Source organism: Hippocampus zosterae, chromosome 9 (genome assembly GCF_025434085.1).
Source record: "Hippocampus zosterae strain Florida chromosome 9, ASM2543408v3, whole genome shotgun sequence".
NCBI classification, from domain to species: Eukaryota; Metazoa; Chordata; class Actinopteri; order Syngnathiformes; family Syngnathidae; genus Hippocampus; species Hippocampus zosterae.
Window position 1 is genome coordinate 14,982,550 of NC_067459.1, and position 23,803 is coordinate 15,006,352.

General features: G+C 40.7%; 3 protein-coding genes across 3 annotated transcripts in view; 2 read left to right on the forward strand and 1 right to left on the reverse strand.

The window, feature by feature from the left end:
- The first annotated feature begins 1,565 nt into the window (after nt 1–1,565).
- Nucleotides 1,566–6,731, forward strand: alas1 (aminolevulinate, delta-, synthase 1). The gene is made up of 11 exons (XM_052075467.1): nt 1,566–1,744; nt 2,219–2,433; nt 2,517–2,702; nt 2,793–2,903; nt 3,017–3,236; nt 4,169–4,353; nt 4,438–4,617; nt 4,707–4,871; nt 5,813–6,081; nt 6,162–6,324; nt 6,417–6,731. The coding sequence occupies exons 2-11, from the start codon at nt 2,229–2,231 to the stop codon at nt 6,575–6,577; spliced, it is 1,845 nt and encodes a 614-aa protein (XP_051931427.1). The 5' UTR covers nt 1,566–1,744; nt 2,219–2,228; the 3' UTR covers nt 6,578–6,731.
- A 6,335-nt stretch (nt 6,732–13,066) lies between these two features.
- The window catches only part of LOC127607288 (POC1 centriolar protein homolog A-like), a 30,420-nt gene continuing 19,683 nt past the window's right edge, over nt 13,067–23,803 (forward strand). Inside the window, 10 exon segments of the mRNA XM_052075475.1 lie at nt 13,067–13,289; nt 16,595–16,679; nt 16,782–16,953; nt 17,430–17,609; nt 17,666–17,773; nt 17,868–17,983; nt 19,168–19,187; nt 19,189–19,305; nt 22,186–22,254; nt 22,380–22,469. Coding sequence (XP_051931435.1) covers nt 13,275–13,289; nt 16,595–16,679; nt 16,782–16,953; nt 17,430–17,609; nt 17,666–17,773; nt 17,868–17,983; nt 19,168–19,187; nt 19,189–19,305; nt 22,186–22,254; nt 22,380–22,469 — 972 coding nt within the window. The 5' untranslated portion in view covers nt 13,067–13,274.
- LOC127607314 (B9 domain-containing protein 2) lies at nt 14,808–15,757 on the reverse strand. Its single transcript, XM_052075517.1, has one exon. The coding sequence runs from the start codon at nt 15,443–15,445 to the stop codon at nt 14,918–14,920; it is 528 nt and encodes a 175-aa protein (XP_051931477.1). The 5' UTR covers nt 15,446–15,757; the 3' UTR covers nt 14,808–14,917.

The following is a 23,803-nucleotide window of genomic DNA, read 5'->3' on the forward strand; positions in this document are numbered from 1 at the left end:
AGAGCAAAAAATCCTTACAACATACCAAAGCATTTTATATGTCAAAATGACGGCAGAAAAAAAATCCCACGAAATGTTCAGTGATATTTATTGTAGATTTCCATAATACAATGTCTGTTTAATGTCTAATCATCGCTCTACTTAGTGGCATTACTGTGTTCAGAATTGTATTCCGGAAATGAAAGCATTCGAGTAGACGAGCACCATTCTGGGCAAAAGCAAACGGAACTACCTGTTTAGGGGGGGATTGTCAGAATCCGTGTATGATTTGTGGGATACGGCCATATAGTAAGATTCACCAAAAAATCCGTATGAACTATGGCTTAACCGTATGAGTTGACAGGTATGCGTATCTATCTAGAGAATTTGTACTGACATCGAAGAACAAAGTTGCTCCATCCATTCACAAGAACATGAGAACATATCCTACAAACTACATTATAGAAAAGCGGAGCACAGATTCAAACCACAAACCTCAGAACTGTGAGGCAGATGTGTTAACAAGTCCATAATAATTTACAGGATGTAAACAGCAGTCACCAAGTGTCATTCTTTAAAACATCTGTAGAGAGCAGCAAAACCTCACTGAGAGAAAATACAAGACCTCTTGAGACAACACTGGGGGAAGTTACCAAAACAAAACTCCATGGAAATAAAGGTGTGTTCACTTTAGACACGGATGGGCAACTAAAATGATGGCAGGGCACACAATGTTCCCGCAGTGCTACTTGACCACGCACTTGCTAACCAGCTTTAAGAAATCGTGTTATTTTTTTTCTACAAAAATCAATTTTTAACATTATTGAGGTAATGTTTGTACTGCATATCATTCCAAATCAGAAAAAATAGGCCGACTTAGAAAAATGCTGACAAGGCTCCAATATACATTTTCCACAAAACAAAACAGAACTTTGTTCCCAAAACCCCTACCCCAACAAAAACAAAGGGCCAGAAAAAAAAATTTAAAAAAGAAAATCAAAGGATAAGTTAATTCACAGATGGCGAGCTGCAAGTACAGTATTGGTCTTAATGTGATTGTGAGTTTCGTGGCCATTCCCTGTTTGAAGCGAAGCAATGGTCAGGTTCATCACTGGTTTCAGAATGTGAACAGAATGAACTGTTTCGCTAGCAATTCTAACTGAACCAGGAAATGTATTGGTCCATTCATTAATCAATCAAATGTGAATTTTGCCATTCAGCTCCTTGTCCAAAAACAAAAACAAGCTGTGCAAAAAGCAGCTGGGCATGTGCATTTAAAAGTTTAGAGAGCTTCAAATTTGTTCATTTGGTTAAGCGGCCAGGCGATTGCATGGATGGATGCAAAGGTTATACTGTAGTCAATTTTAAGTGCAACTCAAATTTCATCCAAAAGCTAAATATACTTTAATTTTTTATGAGCAGGCAGTAGCATATACATTTATCTTTATCAAACACTGAAGCCGATAATAAATTAACTTAGCAGGAAACACACATTTAAATGACCGTCCTGGAAATTCTTGACGGAGGAAAAAGGAATGACTCACACGCACACGTGCTGAGATCTCGCGAGACTTGTCACGTTAGTCTTGCCCTTAAAGCGCTCTCATAAGCGGCTGGGCATCCACGTCCTTCTCGTTCGTCCTCAGTGTAGGATAACGAAGCTGTCACTTTCTGGCTGTCTTCTCTCTCGTGAACTTGACACTTTCAACATTTCGAGTCGACTTAAAAGACGATCGTTGTCATTTTTCCTGCGAGACTTATCTTGGTGAGATTTGTAAATTCTTTTTTTCCACGCTTACTCCTTACGGCGCCGCCGCCATCATTCCCAGTCGCTTCTTGTAGCAAACCGTGATTAATGTAAGGGTTGCCTAAGACAAAGTCAGGTCAAAACTACGAAAAGCCCTTTTTCTTTTACTCGAGTTCTCGTTAATATGAACATCATTTGTCGATGAGTAGAACAATCAACGGGACGAAACTATGTTTTTTTTCCACCGTGCGTTATAATCATGTAGTACCAGGAAGTATTTGAAGGCGACGAAAAGCGAGCTGGCTGTTTTGCTTCCCATTCTCAGTTTCTCTTGACTGTCGATGTATATTCAGGATTCGATCGACAACATGCTTTTCAGTGAGACAGCTGCTGATATTCACGACTGATAAGAAAGCAACTATTTAACATCAAAGTTTGTCCTTCTGGCATGACAATATGAGAACAATTTCTTAATTGTTTCTTCTACTTCAGAACAATCACCATGGATGTCATAGTGCGCCGCTGTCCATTCCTGGCCCGCGTGCCCCAGGCCTTCATGCAACAGCCCAGGAATTCGCTGGTGGTTTACGCTCAGCGATGCCCCATCATGATGGAGCTGGCCTCCAAACCAATGGCGCCGTCTCTGGCGCGGGCTCTCTGCTCGTCCTCTTCCCATCACCAGAGGACAGGGAATAACATCACTGAAGGTATGATAATGATCAAATAAGTGACATAATTACTCTTTGGTACAATTGCATGATTGAAGTCGGGCCCTTCTTTGAACTTTCAGGCACCACATTGGAGGTGGAGGCCAAGCTGCCCGCTGGCCATTCGACTGTACCATCTTCTGGTCAGGCTGTGGCCTCCAAATGCCCCTTCTTGGCTGCAGAGATGGGCCAGAAGAACAGCAGTGTGGTCCGCCAGGTCGGTATGGAGTTCCAAGAGGATGTTCAGGAAGTCCGCACTGTCCAGAAAGGTGAGATTCACTTTTGAAATGACCTTGGTAGAAAGCTGTAGAAGAAACATGATGATCATCATCCGCCATTTTGTTTCTTGTTTTTACCAGAAATGTCTCCTGATCAACTGGCCAGCACCAGTGAAAGTCTCATGAAGACACTACTGAAGCAACGCCCTAAGATGGTCTCCCATTTGCTACAGGACAACTTGCCAACCAGCTGTAAGTGTATGCACTGTGGTTTTGTGAGGAAATGAACTAATCATTTTCGTCGCAACTTGTTACCAAATGAGTTCGCATCGTCGCGTTCAAGAGAGTCTTTCTTTTCCCAATAGTGTCCCGCTTCTACTACGATGGCTTTTTCGAAAAGAAGATCGAAGAGAAGAAGAGCGACCACACGTACCGCGTGTTCAAGACGGTGAACCGCCTGGCCAACGAATTCCCCATGGCCGACGACTTCTCGAGCTCCCTGGAGGAGAAGCGGGAAGTGTCGGTGTGGTGCAGCAATGACTACCTTGGCATGAGTCGACATCCTCGGGTCGTTCAGTCAATCATGTGAGTTTAGTCACATTATAGTCTCATATTTCTGACAAAGATGCAAAGAATATGCAGTAATTTGTAAGTTACCTGACACCATTCGCAATCCATCCATTGTTTATGTGACCATCTGGTCTTAGTTTACACCAAGTCAAACATAATATATTCCATGATGCTGGGTCAAGTGTTGCCGTCATTATGCATTTAACTGTAGTGGCAATTTTCAAACTAATACAATGTAAGAAGATGCCAGAACCATTCCTATATTACTATGTTGGAAACAAAACTGTTTCTACATGAATAAATCGGGACAACAAAACTGACTTAAATGTCACTTCTTTTTCTGGCTTTAACAAATTCACACAAGTTTTCAAATGAAATCAACCGTTAATATGATGAAAATGTTGAAAATAAACCCTTGATTGAGACAGGGCACCCATTTTACCTTTGGAAAAATGTCACGGCACAAACAAAAATGTCACAAATAGTCTCAAATAAATTATTCTTGAAAAAAAAACTAGCGAATGACACTCGTGACAATGTCGCGCAATCACCACAGCGGAGTCAACGAAGTAGTGATGTGGGTTTCGTGGGGACGTTTGTGCTGTTGCAACTTTGGACAACACGAAAGGATTGTTGCGAAATTTTTCTTGCAATTTAATGTGAATTGGAATTAAAAAGGATTGAATTTAACTTGCTTAAAGCTCGAGGGACCCCGTTTAAGACTGAAATAATGATCTTTTCATAAATGAATCACAAATGGGCTTATTCAGTGTGAGGTCTGCAGCTCTTGAACACAAAGCTCATATGAACGGTGACAGGTGGATACAGTTTTTTACTGCAATCTGCCATATTCTTCTGCCTGTCACTATTTGCCACAGGTAATTCATATATTTATGATGTAAGCTATCTTTTTTTTTCTCAATGGGAATTTGAATTGTTGCCTCCAGGGAAACACTACGAAAGCACGGCTCCGGGGCAGGAGGCACTCGAAACATCTCTGGGACCAGCAAGTTCCATGTTGAACTTGAACAGGAGCTGGCTGACCTCCACAAAAAGGATGCGGCACTGCTCTTCACTTCCTGCTTTGTGGCCAATGACTCCACCCTGTTTACCCTGGCCAAGATGCTGCCAGGTATTTTGGATTACCCGGTTATTTTGTCGGGTAATTCCTTTGTCGTTGGTAATGACTGTATCTCAAAAACTTGGGTTGTCGCAGGTTGTGAAATCTACTCTGACGCGGGCAACCACGCATCGATGATTCAGGGAATCCGGAACAGCGGTGCTAAGAAGTTCATTTTCCGCCACAATGACGTCGCTCACCTCCGAGAGTTGCTGCTCAAGGGAGATCCCAGCAAGCCAAAGATTGTTGCATTTGAAACTGTTCATTCTATGGATGGTCAGTTGCAGATCACCCCTTGTTTTTAAGTCATTCCAAATGTTCAAGAAAAATTGTGTAACATTTGCCTCTTTTTTCCCCCCTGGCAGGTGCTGTGTGTCCGCTGGAGGAGATGTGCGATGTGGCCCATGAATTTGGCGCAATCACATTTGTCGACGAGGTTCACGCTGTGGGTCTGTATGGTGCCAGGGGAGGCGGCATTGGAGACCGCGATGGCATCATGCACAAGATGGATATCATCTCTGGGACACTAGGTTAGTGTGACATTTTTACTGAGCACTGATTTTCTTCCCCTGAATGCAGGACTGAACAAGTATCTTAAAAAGGTTGGAATACCCTTTTGTTGTTCTATTTGAGAGCAAGCCTCGGCCATGTCATCCAATATGCTGGCGGGCTGAAAGGAGGTCCTCGCTGCCCTGCTGTTGCTAAGAGACAGGAGGCTTGAATTGCCCTCTTGTCATTGTCATTTCCATCTGTGCGCTACTCTAGACAAACAAACGCCTTTTCTGGCTGAGAGTCCTATCGAGAGATCGGGAGCAAAAACATGAAGAAGAAACCTGCCAAAGTAAAACCTGTACTACTCAGCTGTATGAAAATACTTCAGCCCGGGCAAAGTGCTTACCGCTTTAAAAAGAGTCTATTTATATGAAGTAATTTCCAGTGTAAACCGGTAGTTTCATCTCTTGTGTTCTTCCTCTTAGCACTATTGTAAAACACAAGTTTAATCATTTGCGTACTGAAATAAGGTTTTGTGACTGCAACTATTCATGCTCTCTATTATTTTTTTTTAATAGGCACGACACACTTCATTCCTAAATTACTTTAATCCCCTTGCATGTGACAAAGGAGAACAACACTTGCTGATGCACTTTACAGCCGTCTGTTCAACATCTGAAGAAGAGTAGAATATAAATACAATGAGCACCCTTGTGCAGAAGCTACTGTCAAACCTCAGCTCACTTAGAGCCTCACGCGCAGACTCAATCTAGCCTGAGCCAATCGGCTAACCTACCTCACTGCATCTTAACGTCAACCATGCTCCGCCTCTCAAAAGCACATATATAACACACAATATACTGGAGATGGAGCATATATATATTGTATATGGTCGGTCTTTTGCATCGTTTTACATATTGCAAGTGGGTCTGGAACGTATCCCCAGCAGTATTCGCTGTATTTGCTTGTCCTCTTCCAGGCAAGGCTTTCGGCACCGTTGGCGGCTACATCGCCAGCACCGCCGCCCTGGTGGACACGGTCCGCTCATACGCTGCCGGCTTCATCTTCACTACCTCTCTGCCGCCGATGTTGCTGTCTGGCGCCCGGCAGTCCATCCAGGTGCTCAAGGGCGAGGAAGGTCAGGCGCTGAGACGTAAGCACCAACGCAACGTCAAGCTGCTCCGGCAGATGTTGATGGACGTCGGGCTGCCCGTGGTGCACTGCCCGAGCCACATCATCCCAATCCGGGTAAATCTACGAGACATGCCTTACAATGGCCGAATTGACAAATTTCAACTGAAACTTAAGGCTCTTTCCCCACTTCCTAGGTTTCTGACGCCGAGAAGAACACTGAGGTCTGTGACCTCATGATGAGTCGCCACAATATTTATGTGCAGGCCATCAACTACCCCACTGTGGCCAGAGGGGATGAGCTCCTGCGCATTGCTCCAACACCCCACCATACTCCTGAGATGATGAAATTCTTTGTTGGTAAGGTTTAGCCCTGGTGTAATTTAAACCCAACGTGTGTTGAAATACAAAGTTTGGTAACCTCTGCCTGCCTATTTTTTTTCTCTATACAGAGAGGTTGGTGCACTCGTGGAAGGAGGTTGGCCTTGAGCTGAAGCCCTCCTCGTCAGCCGAGTGCACCTTCTGCCAGCAGCCTCTGCACTTTGAGGTGATGAGTGAGAGAGAGAAGTCTTACTTCAACGGCCTCAGTCACCTAATCTCGGCCCGCGCATAACCAATCGCCCCCAAAGCTCGCTCCAGACAACTCATACGTCGACGCCCTTTCTGTGTCGCTTGATTATCTTTGATATGTCCTCTGTAACACATTATTTAAAATACTCTATGGTCAAATATTATATCAACGTAAAAATAAAATATCATATACAAGATGCATGTGGTCTGTTAATTCCTTAAGTGTCCCAAAGCAATGAACGTCTACTGCAGATTTTTTTATTATTATTTTTTTTAATCTGGCTGATTACGAGAATGTTTCTCACATAAGGCTTTTATATCACTCATATTTACACTGTATGCATACAAGCAAAAGATCACATTACCACCAGTCCCACACAAAGGAAATTCGAATTTGTATTGTGATGATCATGCAATTCTACAAGAACACAAGCCCAATGTCACATGTGACTTAACAAGTCATTTTGGAATGATAAACCTCATTTGATTGTTTCCATTACACTATTGTGTCCTACAATGACAGCTGAAGACACTCCCAGATGAATATACTATTAAGATGCCTCCCTCTTGTTTGCTGTTTCTTTACAAAACAAAGGGTGAAATTTTACCTGGGAAAAACAACATGCAACAAGCCTCCAAAGGTGCACCGAAAAGGGTGCCGGAGCACAGCATGATATGACGGCAATTGATTGATTAAATGACATTTACATGCAGCGATTATGGTGCGATAACCAGCATGCATGTTTAAACGTCATGGAAAACTATTGAATATGACCATGTATTTTGAACAATTTACTTCCTTTTAAGAAGGGCATCTTAAATCCTGCTTCTCATAGGGACGTATTGTAATGTCATGAAACATTACAAAGACATCTGAATTTCTGGTAGTACACCAAGTCATACTACATTGTACCGGTACATCTGACCGAACCTACTAACCCACCGTTTTGTGTCAGGTGACATAATCCTTGCTATGTAACATGACACAACTCAGATCCAGAAATGAAAACACCGAAAGAGGTTGAACAAAAACAGATGCAAGATGTGCACTAGATCTAATCATCAGACTCACTTTCACATGCCTCTCAAAAGGTAACCTACTTATTGAGGGGTCTGTGCATATGGGTGTGTGCATTACAAATAGCATGGCACTATCGCAATAGTATTATCTCTTCTATGACAAATTACATTTCAGGTAAGGTTAAATGAATCATATCAAAGTGACACAAGGAAATCATGAAAAACAACTCAAGGCATTCCGAATGTAAATTGACATGTACATATTGCACTGGATAATAAGGAGTGCCAGTAAAGCTAGTTTGTGCTCTAATCGGGAATCTCGAGGTTTCTTCTGACAAATTATTCGCCTTTTTGAAGGCCTCACCATGCTTGATGACTTGTCAATTTTGCAAACCTTATGTCCTGGTGAAAATCTATGCTTTTCAGGCTCCTGAATAAGGTGTGACCAAATAATCGGCCAGTTGATTATAATAGCTCCGTTAAAGTCGCCAAACGTTGACTGCTTTTTTTCCTGATTTTTGCAGATTGATTTCTACCCCAGACATTAACATATCACAACAAAGATAATGGAATTCAAAATTTACAACAGAGAGAAAAATTGACTGTTTTTAATTTAAAGAAATACAGCATATAAAATGCTGAAGGACAACATTTTATCAAAGTCCAAATGTTGTGCCTCCAATTGGTATCTTTGATGTTGTAAGCACTTTGACACAAAAAAGACACTGCTGGTATTTTATTTCATTCTGTTGTTTTTTTTCCTGCCAAATACAGGAATCGTCATCAGCCTAAAACAACAACAAAAATCCACATTTTTTTCACACAGGCCCTAGTCCTGAACACAATTGGCAAGTTGGCTACTTTGGCCTGAAGCAGCTATTTTGGGGAAAAAACATCATTTGTACTTCAACAACTGTCACAAGGAATTTTGTTTATGGCTCATGCTAAATTTCTAAACTTTTTCCTCTTCACCATCTTATGTGGTCGGAGCATGGCATCAAAGTTTGACAATCATTTTGAACATTCACCATGTAGTCGCGGGGGGCCCGGCTCATTCATCGCTGCCCACACCTTTAATATCCAGTACAATCACAATATTTTTCACACACACACACACTGCAGCTGGGTTGGAAAAACAATGTGTGCTCTATTGGGACTTGAATTGAATTCCCTTTGAAATGACACTTGTTTTATCTGATGCACTGACTAAGAACCCAGGTGAACTCTTATGGCGGGATTTACACATATCAGAAGCTTCATTGTTTGGTATTCTACTTACTGTAGATTCCATAAAAGAGTGGTATAAAATTACCGGTAATCTACTTTTATAACAAAAGGAGTTTAGATTGAAACTGTCAGAGAGCAATTACCGTACATACACAAAGATGTTTTTTCCTTTTGGGCATCTATTCTCGGATGCATGTTAATAGAAGGTGCAATTCGGCGGCATGATGATAAAGTGCTGCGTTCGGTGTGCAAATACAATCTGTGTCTTTATGGGTGCTCACGTGCACTTCAAAGTTGGCAATCCCTTTTCTTTTTTTTTTTTTGGACGCAGGCTCAACAAGTAGCCACCTCTTAGCTCCACTCCTTGTCGTCATTGTAACAAAAGCCATACATGAGGCGGGAGAGCGTGAAGTCAGTGTGGTTCCTGTGTATGAGAAAGGACTGCCACTTCAAACCAAGCTAATTGTAGCATGGGTGAAAATTGTGCTATGACTCATGATACCTGAGGTATTTTGATGCATGGAGAGACTTGAGAACTACAGTATATTTAATAATTGTGGGAAATGCAAAATATGTATCTCTACTATCCTTCTATCCACTCAAACACAGCTTGACAGTAATCTCACATCGCGTGCAACCCTACTTCCTAGCCGCACCTCCGAGGCCTCCAGGAATGTGACCATGTGACTCTCACTTTGAAATGTGCATTGAATTGCACACAATCATCTTTTGCCTTTCTCCTAACCCTGATAACACTTGTGTCATAAAGTCAATCGCTGTTTATGATGCCATTTACAATTTACGCACTCGAGTAAAAAGTCAACCTTAGTTTTGGCCACACTCACGGTTTTCAAATGAGGAAATTGCACAGTGATTCCTGTTTGTAAAGCAGTGGTAGTGGCTCGAAGTAAAAGCAAGTTTGTATAACTGGCTGTGTTGCAATGGGAAGAGGGGGGGAAAACACTCATGACACGCCTGTTCTTGCTGTACACACGGAGAAGAAACTGGGAAAATAAAAAAGGCCTACTAGAGAGCAGTAATTAAGACTTCCTGTTAAAGTTGATGATAATTCCATTGTCTAACACTGTGTCAAACTCAAGGCCCGGGGGCCAAATCTGGCCCGCCACATAATTATGTGGCCCGCGAAAGCCAATCAAGCATGTCAACTTCCATGATGCTTCCTAAAATCTGTACCAAAATTTCAAATGATCATATGTAATAAACGAGAGCTGTTGTCAGCATTTTCTTGCTACCTGATGACAGTCACTTAAAGAGTTATTATTCTTGACTCCCTCACATGGTTTCACAGTCAAGATGGCCCTCCAAGGGAAATGGCAACTACAATGTGGCCCGCGACAAAATTGAGTTTGACACCTCTGGTCTAACAGGTCAGGCAAACATCTTCCTCATACCATCCTATTATGTTTTTTTTTTTTAACTACGGAAAGTATGCACTGACGTGCATATGGCAAAGCCAGTCACCTCACAAAATTACAGGATGGTACATCTAGTCAAATTTTTCGCTTAATGAAGACACAGGTAGAGGTAGTAGGAGACAGAGACAATCAGCAAGTTTAGACATATTAAAGGCAAACAAATGAAAATATTCCTTACTGGCCAAATCAATGAACTGATCTCAACACCACAGCGTATACATTTCACCAACTGAAGACACATGGGAGGGCAGTAAAAGCCACAAAAAAGTAGCCATGAAGCCTGGCAATGCACTTCCAGGGAGGCAACTCAGACTTTGGTGATGTTCAAGAGCTGTAGATATACATGCTGTACATGGTAGGAATGTAGAGGTATAGGAGGTAATTAAGAATTATAATCATCATTATGTATTTTGAGCCTTTACAAAATGGTAGTAGTCTACATCTAATATATTCTATTGTGGTTTATGCTATCAAAAGGAATCTGTATTTTAAATGATAAATTAGCACCAATGCACTTTATAGGTTGTATAATTGGATGGCTTGGGATTTTTTTTTTTTTTACCAAGACAAATATTATGTCTTTCTAGGGGAAATGTAGTCACAACTGCCGTTGAAAAGGTTCGTCAGACATTTACAATTACGCTCTAATATTGCATATTGAATGAACTTGCGTATGTGCAGGGTCCTTGAAATTTAGCCACACTGGCCACCCATCAACCTTCACCCCACTCCCATAGTAAGCCCTCCCCGGCACTAGGATCACAACGTCCTTGCTGGCACTGACATAAACTGGCCAGCTTCCAGACTTCCCAGCTGGACATTCCTCCCCATCTCGGGCCTTTTATGTCCTTGTTTCGAAACACCCACACCAACATGCAATGCTAAGATTTTATTTGATTTGATTTTAAAAAAATTAATGGTCCATTAGTTTTTTTGTAAACTTAGAAATTACACACACAAGAGTGGACAGGAAATACAGTATATTACACGCTGGTGTTGTTTTGTGACCTTTGTTATTTATTTTGTGTTGTCGCACGTAACCTTCACTCGAGTATCAAGGCTGTCAGACTTTGCTTGGACTTTTTGTCCATGCATGCTCAAATTCTTATCAGGTACAAGGATGTAGAGAAGGAAACATACCATCGGTAAATGGGGAACTACAGTATTCAAGTCAAAAAACATTTGTACGGGATGGATGTCATCATTTTGCGAAACGGAGTGCTGCACTTCTTTCACCAGTCTGTCTTGTTGACTCTAAATGAAGAGAAAATTGAACACATTTGTTTCAAAACACACACACACAAATACGATTCACTTAGATTTTTTATACAGCGGACTTCTCATGAAACAAAATGTGTTTTCATGACTACAGTCAGAGACTTCATACTTATTTTCTATTGTAATTGTATATTTTTCGAATCTATTTTTTTTAAACAGATCATGTTTTATCTTCTTTCTACACATTGTTAAAAGTTAAGAGGAACATGAATATGTGTTTGCTGTAAACGTTTTTTTTATTCCATCCAATTTGCAAACGGCTTATCCTCGTGAGGCTGTTCATTACAAAATCAAACAAAAAAACAGGAGGGACATTCAGGGTCATGTTTTGACTTTTGAGTTGACTGATGTTTAGTTTTGTAACAGAAACATTGTGTAGTGCATGGCTCCCAAAGCTGGTGAAAAGACAGGCTGAAGTTTGCTTTGAGTGACACATTCTTTTTACATCATTTCCTCATGAACAGCATACTACAGTTGGTTTGTTGTGTTGCTAAATATAAACAACTATGTTGCAAAGTGAGCCATTCACTCATTTTGAAAAGTGTGGAATGACAAAGATACTTCCTCTTGGCTCTGACAGCCAGCCAGACTGAGGGTGTGTCTAAAAATTAAACACCACACTAGAGTTCCGTGAAACAAAATTCCAGATTGTTGAGAACTAAAACTCACTCATGAAAACGTACATGAAACTTCATCAAACAGAAAAGGGTGTAAAATGATCACCCACTCAAGATAAGAGCCATAGGCAAAGGACTAAAACAATAACATGCTTTAGGTAACATTTCAAGTAACCTATTTTCTCCTCCCTTTGTCAAAAGGCTCAGGGCATAAACTGTGAACATGTTCAGACACACCCAAGCACATTTTTCACACGAGAGAAGGGTTCAGTTTTTCATTCTATTGCTCCAGTGCACCATTAATTTGTGTAAATAATTATTCAAGGAAGGCCTCTTGGCTCCTGTTCCTTAGGTCCTCCGGGAAACCGGTATTGCTGAAGAGTTTCACTTATTTATTGATCGCAAATATGTTTTTGCTCATCTATCTATGCCAGCTTGTCTTGAAAGACAAACATATCAAATGATCTTCCATTTGATGACAGATAAAATAAAACAATGTACTCTGGCCATTGTTACCACAGATTAAGTCATATTTCTTCTCAATTTAACAGGCCTAGATTCCCTATTGAATGAATACATTTTAAAGTAAATGAAGAAAAAAGTATTAATTTTGTTTTTCTACATTTTGTGTCATTTTGGTGCAATATGGATGGGAAGCAAACGCTTGTGTGGACAGTGAATGGATGCTGTACTGTATATGACGCCTTTTAAATTTGACAATCGTTTACCATGAAAGACATTTTGTAGCCACGCTTTATGTTTGCTCACCACTGCTTACATCTGGCGGTAAGAAGCCGGCACTGCATTTTGAAACATAGCATCAAAACATCGTTACAACCGCTTACCAACTGTTAATTGACTAGGATAATAGCAATAACTCGACTTTAAATTATTGTAGCATCTATTCCGTAACATTTTTTCCTTCCATGACATTTATGCAGCGTCCCCTTTAACAAATCTGACCGGTATCCGGGCGCCCAATAGCGGCGCGTAAACTGAAACTTGCTGTCACAGGCTAGCAGCTAAAGGCGAACAGCTGGCCTTGTTTTCTTTATCTCTCGCTCTAAAAGCAAACCCTGGCTTCTCAAGGAGTACCGTGTCAGTCGTGACAAACAATTTGGAAGTTGTCGCGACATACCGCGTTGTCCCTGAACCACGAAAGATGACTTCTGCACTGGTAAGGGAGTTTATAAAGCAATCTGGTAGCCACATTAGAGATGTTGTCTGCTCTAAATAGTAACTGACGTGCAACGGACGCGAAGAAATGTGCAAGCTTTATATCTGATGATGTTCTTGTATTTCTATTTCCACGTTTTAATTTGAGGGAGTAAAATGTAGGGTCTTTTTTTTCGAGTTGTGAGACACAAGCCAATCTACGCGTGGCGGAAATACGTCACGAGCCAGCTGCGCAGTCTACTCTCATCTTGTAAATGATTTATTTCGTCACCTGAGAGGAATTTAATATTCATAGTAACAATATTGTACGTCGGACGAATTTGATATTCAGAGCAACAATATTCATTTGTACAACCAACAAAGTACAAACAAAATTCAGGACGTAGGTAGTATTGAAGAGGTATTCAAATTTACATCTAATCTAAACAAACAAAAAACTAAAAGGTTTAGATGAGGAATGTTAGCATCTTTTAATACCCTAATACATGTGGGATTGTGGTACAGTAAAATTTGTACAATTAGTAGAAATTGGGACGTAATATTATTCAAAGTGTAACGTAATGATGAAGTTTCAAGTTAACAAATCATGTGTTTGTTGATCTAAAATTGAGGTATGTCTGAATCATTTACATTCCTTGTACATGTGAGCTTTTGGTCTAACTCTTGGTTGAATACTGTTATTTTTCTTTTAGTTTCCTGTGAATAAACGCTACTATGCCTGTGTTTGATGTATAATCGTATAAAGGGGTGTCAAGCTTGTTATCATCCCGGTAAATATTTAATCACAAGGGATGCAATGATGCACCAAAAATCTTGGTTCGATACGTACCTTGGTTTTAAGTTCACTTTGATTGTAGTAAAGAAACAAAATGCTTTACCAAACCAAGATAAGCATCTTGGAAAAAAAACAGGGACAGTTTAATGGCATTCAAAATTAAGCACCAACACATTTTAAATCATTTATTTGTAGTAAAGTTCAATATCAATCAATCATGTCTCTTTTTGGGATTTCAAAGATGCAGACAATTATGCACTGCACTGATCTGCACTGTTTATGGATTTGCCGCAGAGCTAGAACGTGAGGTACTACTTTTTGTCTTTTAACTGGGGTGTTCTGTGTGGAGGCCCCCAATATGTGCCCCATTATATTTCATAATTCCACCTGCATTTGGGCGTTTGCATTTTCATGGATTGTGTTAGGCCGAAGTCGATGACACATGTAAAGCTTTTAGGGGTCATATAAAATTGACATGGAGGCCCAGACCTGAGCCACATGCCTTGAGTTCAACAAGGGTTGCAAAATGCTGTAAAATGTCTGTGAAGTTTCCACTAATTTTGGATGTGAAATGAAAATATGGATTTTGGAACCATTTTTGGCAGTCTCATTGAAATGTATCATATCCAAGCCTCAATATAAATATTGTTTTGCCAAAAATAGACAGCCGCACAAAAAAATGCAGTTAAGTAAGCTAAGTCGTAAATACATTTTTTATTGATCTTTTTTTTCACTGAAGAACAAAACCATGACGTTGAGATCCCATCCTTTGTTCAACTCTACATTAGGTAGTTAATAGTTAAAAAGTAAAAAAACGTATTTAAAAAAATAAAAACTTGCAACTCATTTTCGTGTTAGCTCTCGACGCCGTATTTGTCAAAATTTCTCATGATGATGCCGAGCTCCAGCTCCACGGTGCCCATGGACGCGGTGTGCAGCCTGTATCTGTCCGCCCCGCTGTAGATGAGATCCGGGCTCCTGAGCTGCGGTCCACCGCCGACAAACATTCGCGATAGCTCCTGCTGCCAGGAGCCGAGGGGCCTCCACGTACAGCAGCTGACTCGATGATGTCCCGGACTAGAGGGGACGTGGCAGTAGCCGTAGCCGAACAACTCGCACCGACCGAACGAATCTTGGTGCCACACCTGGAGATGGATCTTGGGCCAACCTTGCAGTCCCTTAGTGGCGTAGTGCAGGTCAATGGGATGGCACCAGTACGCCATGTCGCCCGTCTGGGGGCTATCCACTTGAGTCTGACCCTGCTTCGAGCCGGAGAGAAGACGCCACCCTCCGCCAGTGTGAACCCCCCATTTGCAAAAGAGACTGTTCCGAGGAAATCCCGTGGCCCCAACCAGCTGACCTATGATGTGCAGCTCGGCCATACCACGAAAAAATACACTCTTGCGTGGCAAAACAAGTCTTTATATCTCCTTCGCACGCGAGCTATGTGGCTGAAAGCGTCAGTGTCTTACGTCTCCTAGACAACGGTGTTCGTTTTACGGATACGCGTTGTCCCGCGTTTTGCATGTCAGGCAGGCTAAAAAGCTCCCCTTGCTTTGGGATGCATGACCTGAGTCGTCAACTTTCCATCAAGAATCGGCACAACTGTGCGCAATGCTGCCATGGAGACATAAAGCTGGGCCGAAAAGACAAACGCCAGGGACAAACAAAAGTAAAGGACCTATTACTTCTTCGACGCTTGAAAGCAAATCCAATAGGAACAGCGCCATCATGCGGGTAAGAGGCTGCAAACGATTAGCTGCGGCGTTCGGTTTTGTTTTTTGTTTTTTTTATTGGGAAGAAATGTCAGATTCAGTGGATATATTTGTGACTTTGTGTGCATGGTTCTCAATGTTCTCAATGTACCTTTTCATCTGCATATTTGACAAAGTTGTATCCAATGTAGATCAGGGATGGACAATTTCAATGGTGGAGGGGCCATGATTTTTCATCAGTGCTCCTTGGGGGCACAGATTGATCTTGTGCACACGTGCACAATACGTGCTGTCATTGTATTTCATTTTAAAGGCATGTATTAAAGAGCCATTAACCTAAATCGACAACAAAAGGGTTGAAGCAAACACCATGATACTCACATCCTATAATTATTTTTTCCTATTGCAGAGGGCTTTTGCAGCAAAATCACCATACAAGAAGAACACAAAACTGTTGAACAAGAAAATAAAAGATTAAGTGCAAGGACTCACATTATACTTTTGTGTCCACATATCTGTATCTTGTGGTATGGGGCAGTAGGGTTAAGTGCCTTACTCAAGGACACCTAGTCATGAAGCAGACTCGCATATCATCTCTCAAGCAAGCAGTTGCCATTATTGTCTGCACGCAGCAGAACTCAAACTATGATGCTTTGTTTGCAAAGCCTGAGGCATTAGTGATGAGCTACATTCAAAACTGGATCGAAAATGGTATGACACTGCAAACATTATAATTCTTAGTTCATGTTTTTTTGTGTACTGCCCACTTTACATACATGTATGAAGTTTTAAACTTTTGTCTCCCTATCCATATAGCCTGATCCGACCCTTGAGCGTAATTTTAAGGGTCACAAAGATGCTGTGACAAGTGTGGACTTCAGCAGCAACTTGAAACAAATCGGTAAGTGCTCTATACATTTAAAAATCAGTGTTTTAATTTGACTTGTGTTTTCTGGCAACTGCTTACTTAACTTCATTCACGCCCTGGATCGTCATCCTCCAGCCACAAGCTCCGCGGACTGCAGTGTGATGATCTGGAATATGAAACCTCAGAGGCGTGCATATCGTTTTGACGGACATGAAGACTCCGTCACCTCCATACAGTTTTCTCCCTCTGGACATCTGGTGGCCTCCTGCTCTAAAGACAAGACTGTGCGCCTTTGGGTTCCCAACATGTAGGTTTTTCTTTTCTTTTTGCCAGGAGTATTTATTTCTTCCATGTATGTTAATGTATGGTTCTTTTTATTAGATAATTGTTGGTTTTAACAATTGTTGTTCAACAGAAAACATTAACGATTTGCACAGTGCAAAGAAGAAAACCAATACCATAATAAGTCTTTTTTAAATGAATCTTCCCATATTTTGCCATCATCAAATCTATTAGCATCTAATTTGAACATTCCTAATTGTCATAAAAGTATGAATGTGCTGAATAATGAAACAAAGTATCGTAAATTAAAACTCTTCACCCTTTGAAGACAAGCTTCGTAATGGAGACGGAAACATTAGCAGGCAGTACCCATCACCTGATAGCAGTTTATGGGTATGACTGTAATCAATAAAACCATTTGATGATGTGTAGGTGTATCGCTCATATTGTACTGAGCAGCCAGACCCTTGTGTGTGAAGTGTACATTTGTGGGTTTTACAGGAAGGCTCAGTCAACCGTTTTCAAGGCTCACACGGCCACCGTGCGTAGTGTGAATTTTTCGGCGGACGGCCAGAATCTGGTCACAGCGTCCGATGACAAAACGGTTAAGGTGTGGGGAGTCCACCGACAAAAGTTCCTCTTCTCCCTCAGCCAGCATATCAACTGGGTCCGCTGTGCAAGGTAGGAGCGAACCCAAATATACCTGCAACCTCATTAAATATCTGCATTTCTTGCAGGTTTTCTCCAGATAGCCGCTTGGTCATTTCTTCAAGTGATGACAAAACCATTAAGCTGTGGGACAAGAACAGCAGGGAATGTATTTATTCTTTCTGCGAACATGCTGGGTGATTACTTTTTTTTTTTATACAAGAATTTTATCAATGCAAAGATGTCTTTCTTCATTCGTCTAAGTTAATTTTTCATCCCTCCATCCTGAAGTTATGCAACCCACGTGGATTTCCACCCCAGTGGAACGTGCATCGCTGCAGCCTGCACTGACAAATCAGTTAAGATTTGGGACATTCGATCCCTTAAAATGCTCCAGCATTACCAAGGTAAAGAGTCAAGACATCTCACCATTATTTGACATAATTACAGTCAGTTAACTTTAAGGCTGCAATTAACAGTGTGTCTGTATTAGTTTGCATTCATGATTTCATGCTAAAATGGCAATAGTCAAATGTTGAGTAGTTTTACTTTATTTATTTCATTGTGTGTGTTATCATGCTGTGGTTAACTCTGTGCGTGTTTTACAGTTAGGCACGGTAAAACGGTATTTGAAATGTCGTGTGTCCATGGTGGCAACTATGTGAGCCTGGAACACATTCATTCATTTTACATTTTGTTTTGGAGAAACTCGAATTTTTAACTATTATTCGGAAATTAACCAGTATCGTGGAACGGATTGTGTTCCACTTTGGAAGTTTCGCGGTTATATATTTTAAGATAAGATAAGATATCCTTTATTTGTCCCACAATGGGGAAATTTACAGCCTCCAGCAGCAAGAATGTTTTATATATATATATCCCTTTTGCCCCTTATGCTCAACTGCCACAAGATTAGGTACACATTCAATAGCATTCGACACAAGCACTCTCTTTAAAAATATCTTTTTTTCAGTTTTAGAAAGGTAACATTTTAGCACGTGTTTTTTAGTATTCTTGTAATTTGCATCACACAGACAAGTGAGGAAGTTTTGATGCCGCTCTTGAGGACAGCAATGTCCTCTACACTCTTTCAGCCAAAAGAGGGCGCCTATGGTTTATGGAAAACCTGCTCCGCTCATTTTGTGTCTGTCAAGAATCGAGTTGTTACAGTGCATGTCGGCATGACTTCATCATTTGTGTGAATGTAAACATTATGTGCAGCCACCATGAAGACACAGTTAGCGGAGAAGTATAAAATACAGTAGGTGGTAAAATGGTGGAAATGGAGAAAACACGGACAATTCTGCTGCAATTGATCTTGTACCAAATTGCGGTGAATTATGCAGATAGCTATTTTGTGTGCAACAGGCCGCTGTGGTACATGTGGTGCCTGGCTGCCCAGTCAATACAACTATATTTAAGGATAAGCTCCATGTACAGCACTTTGTGTTCAGCGATGGCTGTTTGAAAGTGCTCTGTAAATACAGTTGTGTTGAGTCATAAAGGTTTCACAACACAGTATTTGTAAAGTTGGATAATTATTATGTGTGTGACTTTTGCATTAATTTGTGTTTGTGTGTGTTCTCTCTAGTCCACAATGGCACGGTGAACAGTTAGTTTGTCTTTCCATCCATCTGGTAATTTTCTACTCACTGCATCCAACGATTCCACAACCAAGATATTGGACCTCGTGGAGGGAAAACTGTTGTTCACACTGCACGGGCACCAGGTATGAACACGCACACATACACGCCTAAATTCATTATACTCTTAAGGGTAAGAGACAACCTATTAGTTTAGATCAATTGTCACTGACGTTTTTTGAAAGTGAGCAATACTTCCAGTACATGTTTGATCTACAGTATGTGATGAATCACTGATCATGTCAATGCTTCCTGACAATACCCAACAATTATTTAAGGTAGGAAATCTATATCTATCTATCTATCTATCTATCTATCTATCTATCTATCTATCTATCTATCTATCTATCTATCTATCTATCTATCTATCTATCTATCTATCTATCTATCTATCTATCTATCTATCTATCTATCTATCTATCTATCTATCTATCTATCTATCTATCTATCTATCTATCTATCTATCTATCTATCTATCTATCTATCTATCTATCTATCTATCTATCTATCTATCTATCTATCTATCTATCTATCTATCTATCTATCTATCTATCTATCTATCTATCTATCTATCTATCTATCTATCTATCTATCTATCTATCTATCTATCTATCTATCTATCTATCTATCTATCTATCTATCTATCTATCTATCTATCTATCTATCTATCTATCTATCTATCTATCTATCTATCTATCTATCTATCTATCTATCTATCTATCTATCTATCTATCTATCTATCTATCTATCTATCTATCTATCTATCTATCTATCTATCTATCTATCTATCTATCTATCTATCTATCTATCTATCTAGAGAGAGAGAAATATCATAATATATGCAACACTTTCTATGAATCTCTGGAGTGGTTTACATTTTGAAACAATGACTTCTACAACGTTTCTAGGAAGTCACAATTTCCCATCACTAGTGAGCTACAGCATTAGCAGAGGCCTGCGGTACACTACTCGGATGCTACTTGGTCCCCTCCGGCTTAGGTCGTCATTAACATTGCTCTCAACTCCGCATGTCAACTTTCTTGTTTCCTTCCTTGAAGTGTGTCTACAGAATGTTTATTTACTTTCCCCCCCATTTGTATATGTGTATACAGTTTATTTTTGTACTTGCCAGGCAAGCAGCCCACTCATAATGACTCATCTCTGAAATAGGACCGTGTTTCTTCCTCTGTTTATGTGTATCCTCTCCTCTTCCACCACCTCCTTTTCTTCTTCTTCTCTTTGATTCGCTCCTTTCTTTTGTCCAATCTCAGCTCTACTCTGTCTGTTCTCAACAGTTTTGATATTCTCTCTTTAGACCCTACTGGACTGGCAGGCCCAACATCGAAAGGAAGCCTATCGATGTAACACATTTATTTTTGTGTCCTGTGTATGATGTCTTTATACCTCACTTCCCACTAGTCCACTCTTAATACAGATTTTTAAAAAACACAACAACAAATCCCCCTTCTCACACCTCTGAAGTTGTCATCTCTTGCACACACTCTCCATTTGTCACATTGTTCTCTTTGGCTCAGCACTGACTAAATCTGCTTAAGCTAGGAGCTCTCACAGTACAATGTAACCTCTAAATTCGAATGGTACTGATGTATGAGGAAGAAAAATGGGATTCTAAAAATCACACAAAAAGCAGAAATCTATTTTGTTTCTCCTGTGTCTAACTTCTTTTTACACTTAAATGGCAGTTAAGAACAGACCCTCGCCACCCACACCGTATCCCTCGCAATTAACAAACACAGCAGCAAGTTGGCTTGGTCTCATGCAGATTAGCCACGTGGTCCTCCTTTTCAGTGCATCAATTTTCTGCCCAGGCTGCTCAGTACAATATGACTAAGTCAACAAGAATAAAAATAAAATTGGCAGAACGGAATGTACCGCGGCTTGCATTCTCCCTCCTCGTAGATTTGCCACCAAAATCATGATGGATTAGAATGAATGTTGAAAACATTGTCTTCAGAGTCAACAAATGTGTTATGGTGGAGACAGTGTGACCCTGGAATGGATTTATTCAATTTCTGTGATATCCTTTGGGAAAATTATTTCAAATCTGAGGTCGGCCAGCATTCTGAAAAAGATCGCGGCGGAGCTGCATGGAGGTTTCATTGTATTATTCACCTCTCCCATCAGTATTTGTGCTGAGGTTAATGAATGTGACTGCTCCCCTAGTACCCCTTTTTGATGGTGCTTTTACAGGTTGAGTACGAAACGCTATATAGTGCGAAGCTCTATTTTCATTTGTATGCTGCACTCATGTGTCAGAGCACACATACTATGTCATCTATTGTCCTGCCAGTGGTTTTATCACAACATGAAGCTAACGAAAAAGGTGGTGGGAAGCAACCCTCATGAATAATGTCAAGTGTTTTCTGAAATGAAGTAATTGTAAATAATTTTAGGGTGAAAGGCAAAGTTGTGTTCGGGCACTGTTTAAATCACGGGATCGAGGCATGTAAAAAGTATGAGTGCCGGTTGGAGTAAAGAGCTGAAGAATGCATAGCGTTGAACGTCTAGCACCCAAAAAAAGTACAGTAATGAGTGTTTGTCTAGCCGTGGCAAGTGTCAGCCTGGCAGCAGGCATTAGTCAGAGCAGAAACAGAACATACTGTCTGTCATGTCGTCGTGTTGCTATAGTGACACTGTCTGCTTCTCTCAGGTGCTTCTGGGAAAGCATTCCTCACACAAACTGGCCTGTCTGGGTGCCAGACACACATAGGACACAGCTCCCTTTTTTATAATTCCCACTTGCCGCATGTGTATCTTTTGTTTCCGTTCCTTTGTCCTGACACCCTCAGGTGATCATTGCTGGCTCTGACCAGAGTTTGACCCCTGTCCACCTGCAGTTCTGTTTTCTTGATTGGTTGCCCGTCCCACTCATACATCAATAGTTAGCACAGGAGTCATCAGGTGAGATAAAGATACAATGTGATCTCGACTCTGTATCTCCACAGGGTCCAGTGAATTGTGTGGCCTTTTCCAGAACAGGAGAGTACTTTTCTTCTGGAGGTTATGACGAACAGGTGATAAGTTAAACTCATTTCTAGCCTTTTCAGCTGCATTTTCTAGCGAGATAACATCCCTAAAACCATCCATGCACATGCTTTTTTTTGGGCAAAAGATGTTACAATGTTACACTGACCCGCAGGTGATGGTGTGGAAGAGCAATTTTGATGAGACCAGTGACACAGCCAGTGACACAGCCAGGGTGCAGCAGTCCACCAGCCCCATCTACCAGGTGCCATATTCCATATTTAATATTCTAAGTCTGACGACATCTTATTTGTTCCCTTTTAAACTTCCACAAGCATAGGAAGGCATATATCCATAATTGTCTACATGGAAAATGAGCAAGTTTGGGAGAATGCCTGTCGGAATGTTCTGAACTCCTATTTCCACACAAGGTCTGAAATAATTTAGATCTGATGTCACATTGTCCTTTTAGCTGCAAAGTTGTTGAAACTAAATCAACAGCACTTTTTCTGGTTGCAAGCAAGTAGTGGACTGCGCATAGAGGCTCCGTTGTTCTCATTTCGAATGTTTACGTGGCCGATGTTTTTGTTTTGTTTTTTCGCTTCTTGTTTTATAACTGCCCATTCAGAATGAACTTAAATCAATATATCAGTCAAAAAACAATAACGGTACTCTTGTGAAGTTGCTCTTATCTGTTCGCTGCCATGTTCAGTGTAAGCACTGCGTGTCAGTGAGTATGCGCTTTGAACTGTGGAATCCGCTTTTTTTCTTTTCCTGCGCCTTTTCCCACTCCGCTGCAGGCTCGGCCTGTGCCCGCTATCAATTAAAAACAAAATTGGCCTCATGAATAAACTTCAAATAATTGATTAAATTGATTAGTCTTTGTGTGTGTGTATAATAATCAGTGTCAACAATAAGTTTTAACTACCGTATTTTCTGCACTATAAGGCGCTTTGGAGTGTAAGGGGCACCTTCAATGAATGACTATATTAAAACTGTTTTCACATATTTGGCACATAGCATTATAAGGTGCATAGAATAGAAGCTAAAATTGTGGCTGAGGTTACCTTAAGCATCCACTAGATGGAGCTGCGCTAAAGGAATACAGTACAATACGTTACAGCTTTATTCATATCCGCTTTCATAACTGCTGCAGCTGCACCAACGCGCTTTGGAGAGCATTTACAATACTACATTCAAGAAATCAGAATATTGATCCATATATAAGGCACATCTGATTATAAGGTGCACAGTCGGTTTTTGAGAAAATTGAATGCTTTTAGGTGCGCCTTATAGTGCGGAAAATACGTCACTTTATGCGCACAAACAACTACTTCGTGCACATTTTGTACACACATTGTGGTAGTCCATGCGCACAAAGTAATAGGTCATACCCACGAAAGAGTTCCTCGTGCATACATCGTAGTTACAGCAGGTGCACAAATATATACATATTTTTTTTCAAATCTCATGTCTGGAGCTCAGTAGTTTTATTCCTCAGTTATAATTCTGAAATGTGATCAAAGCGGAATTGCTGCAATGTTTTGCAAAACAATTTAAAGTTAATAATTTAGAACAAGGGGTAGGACTCTCGCATAT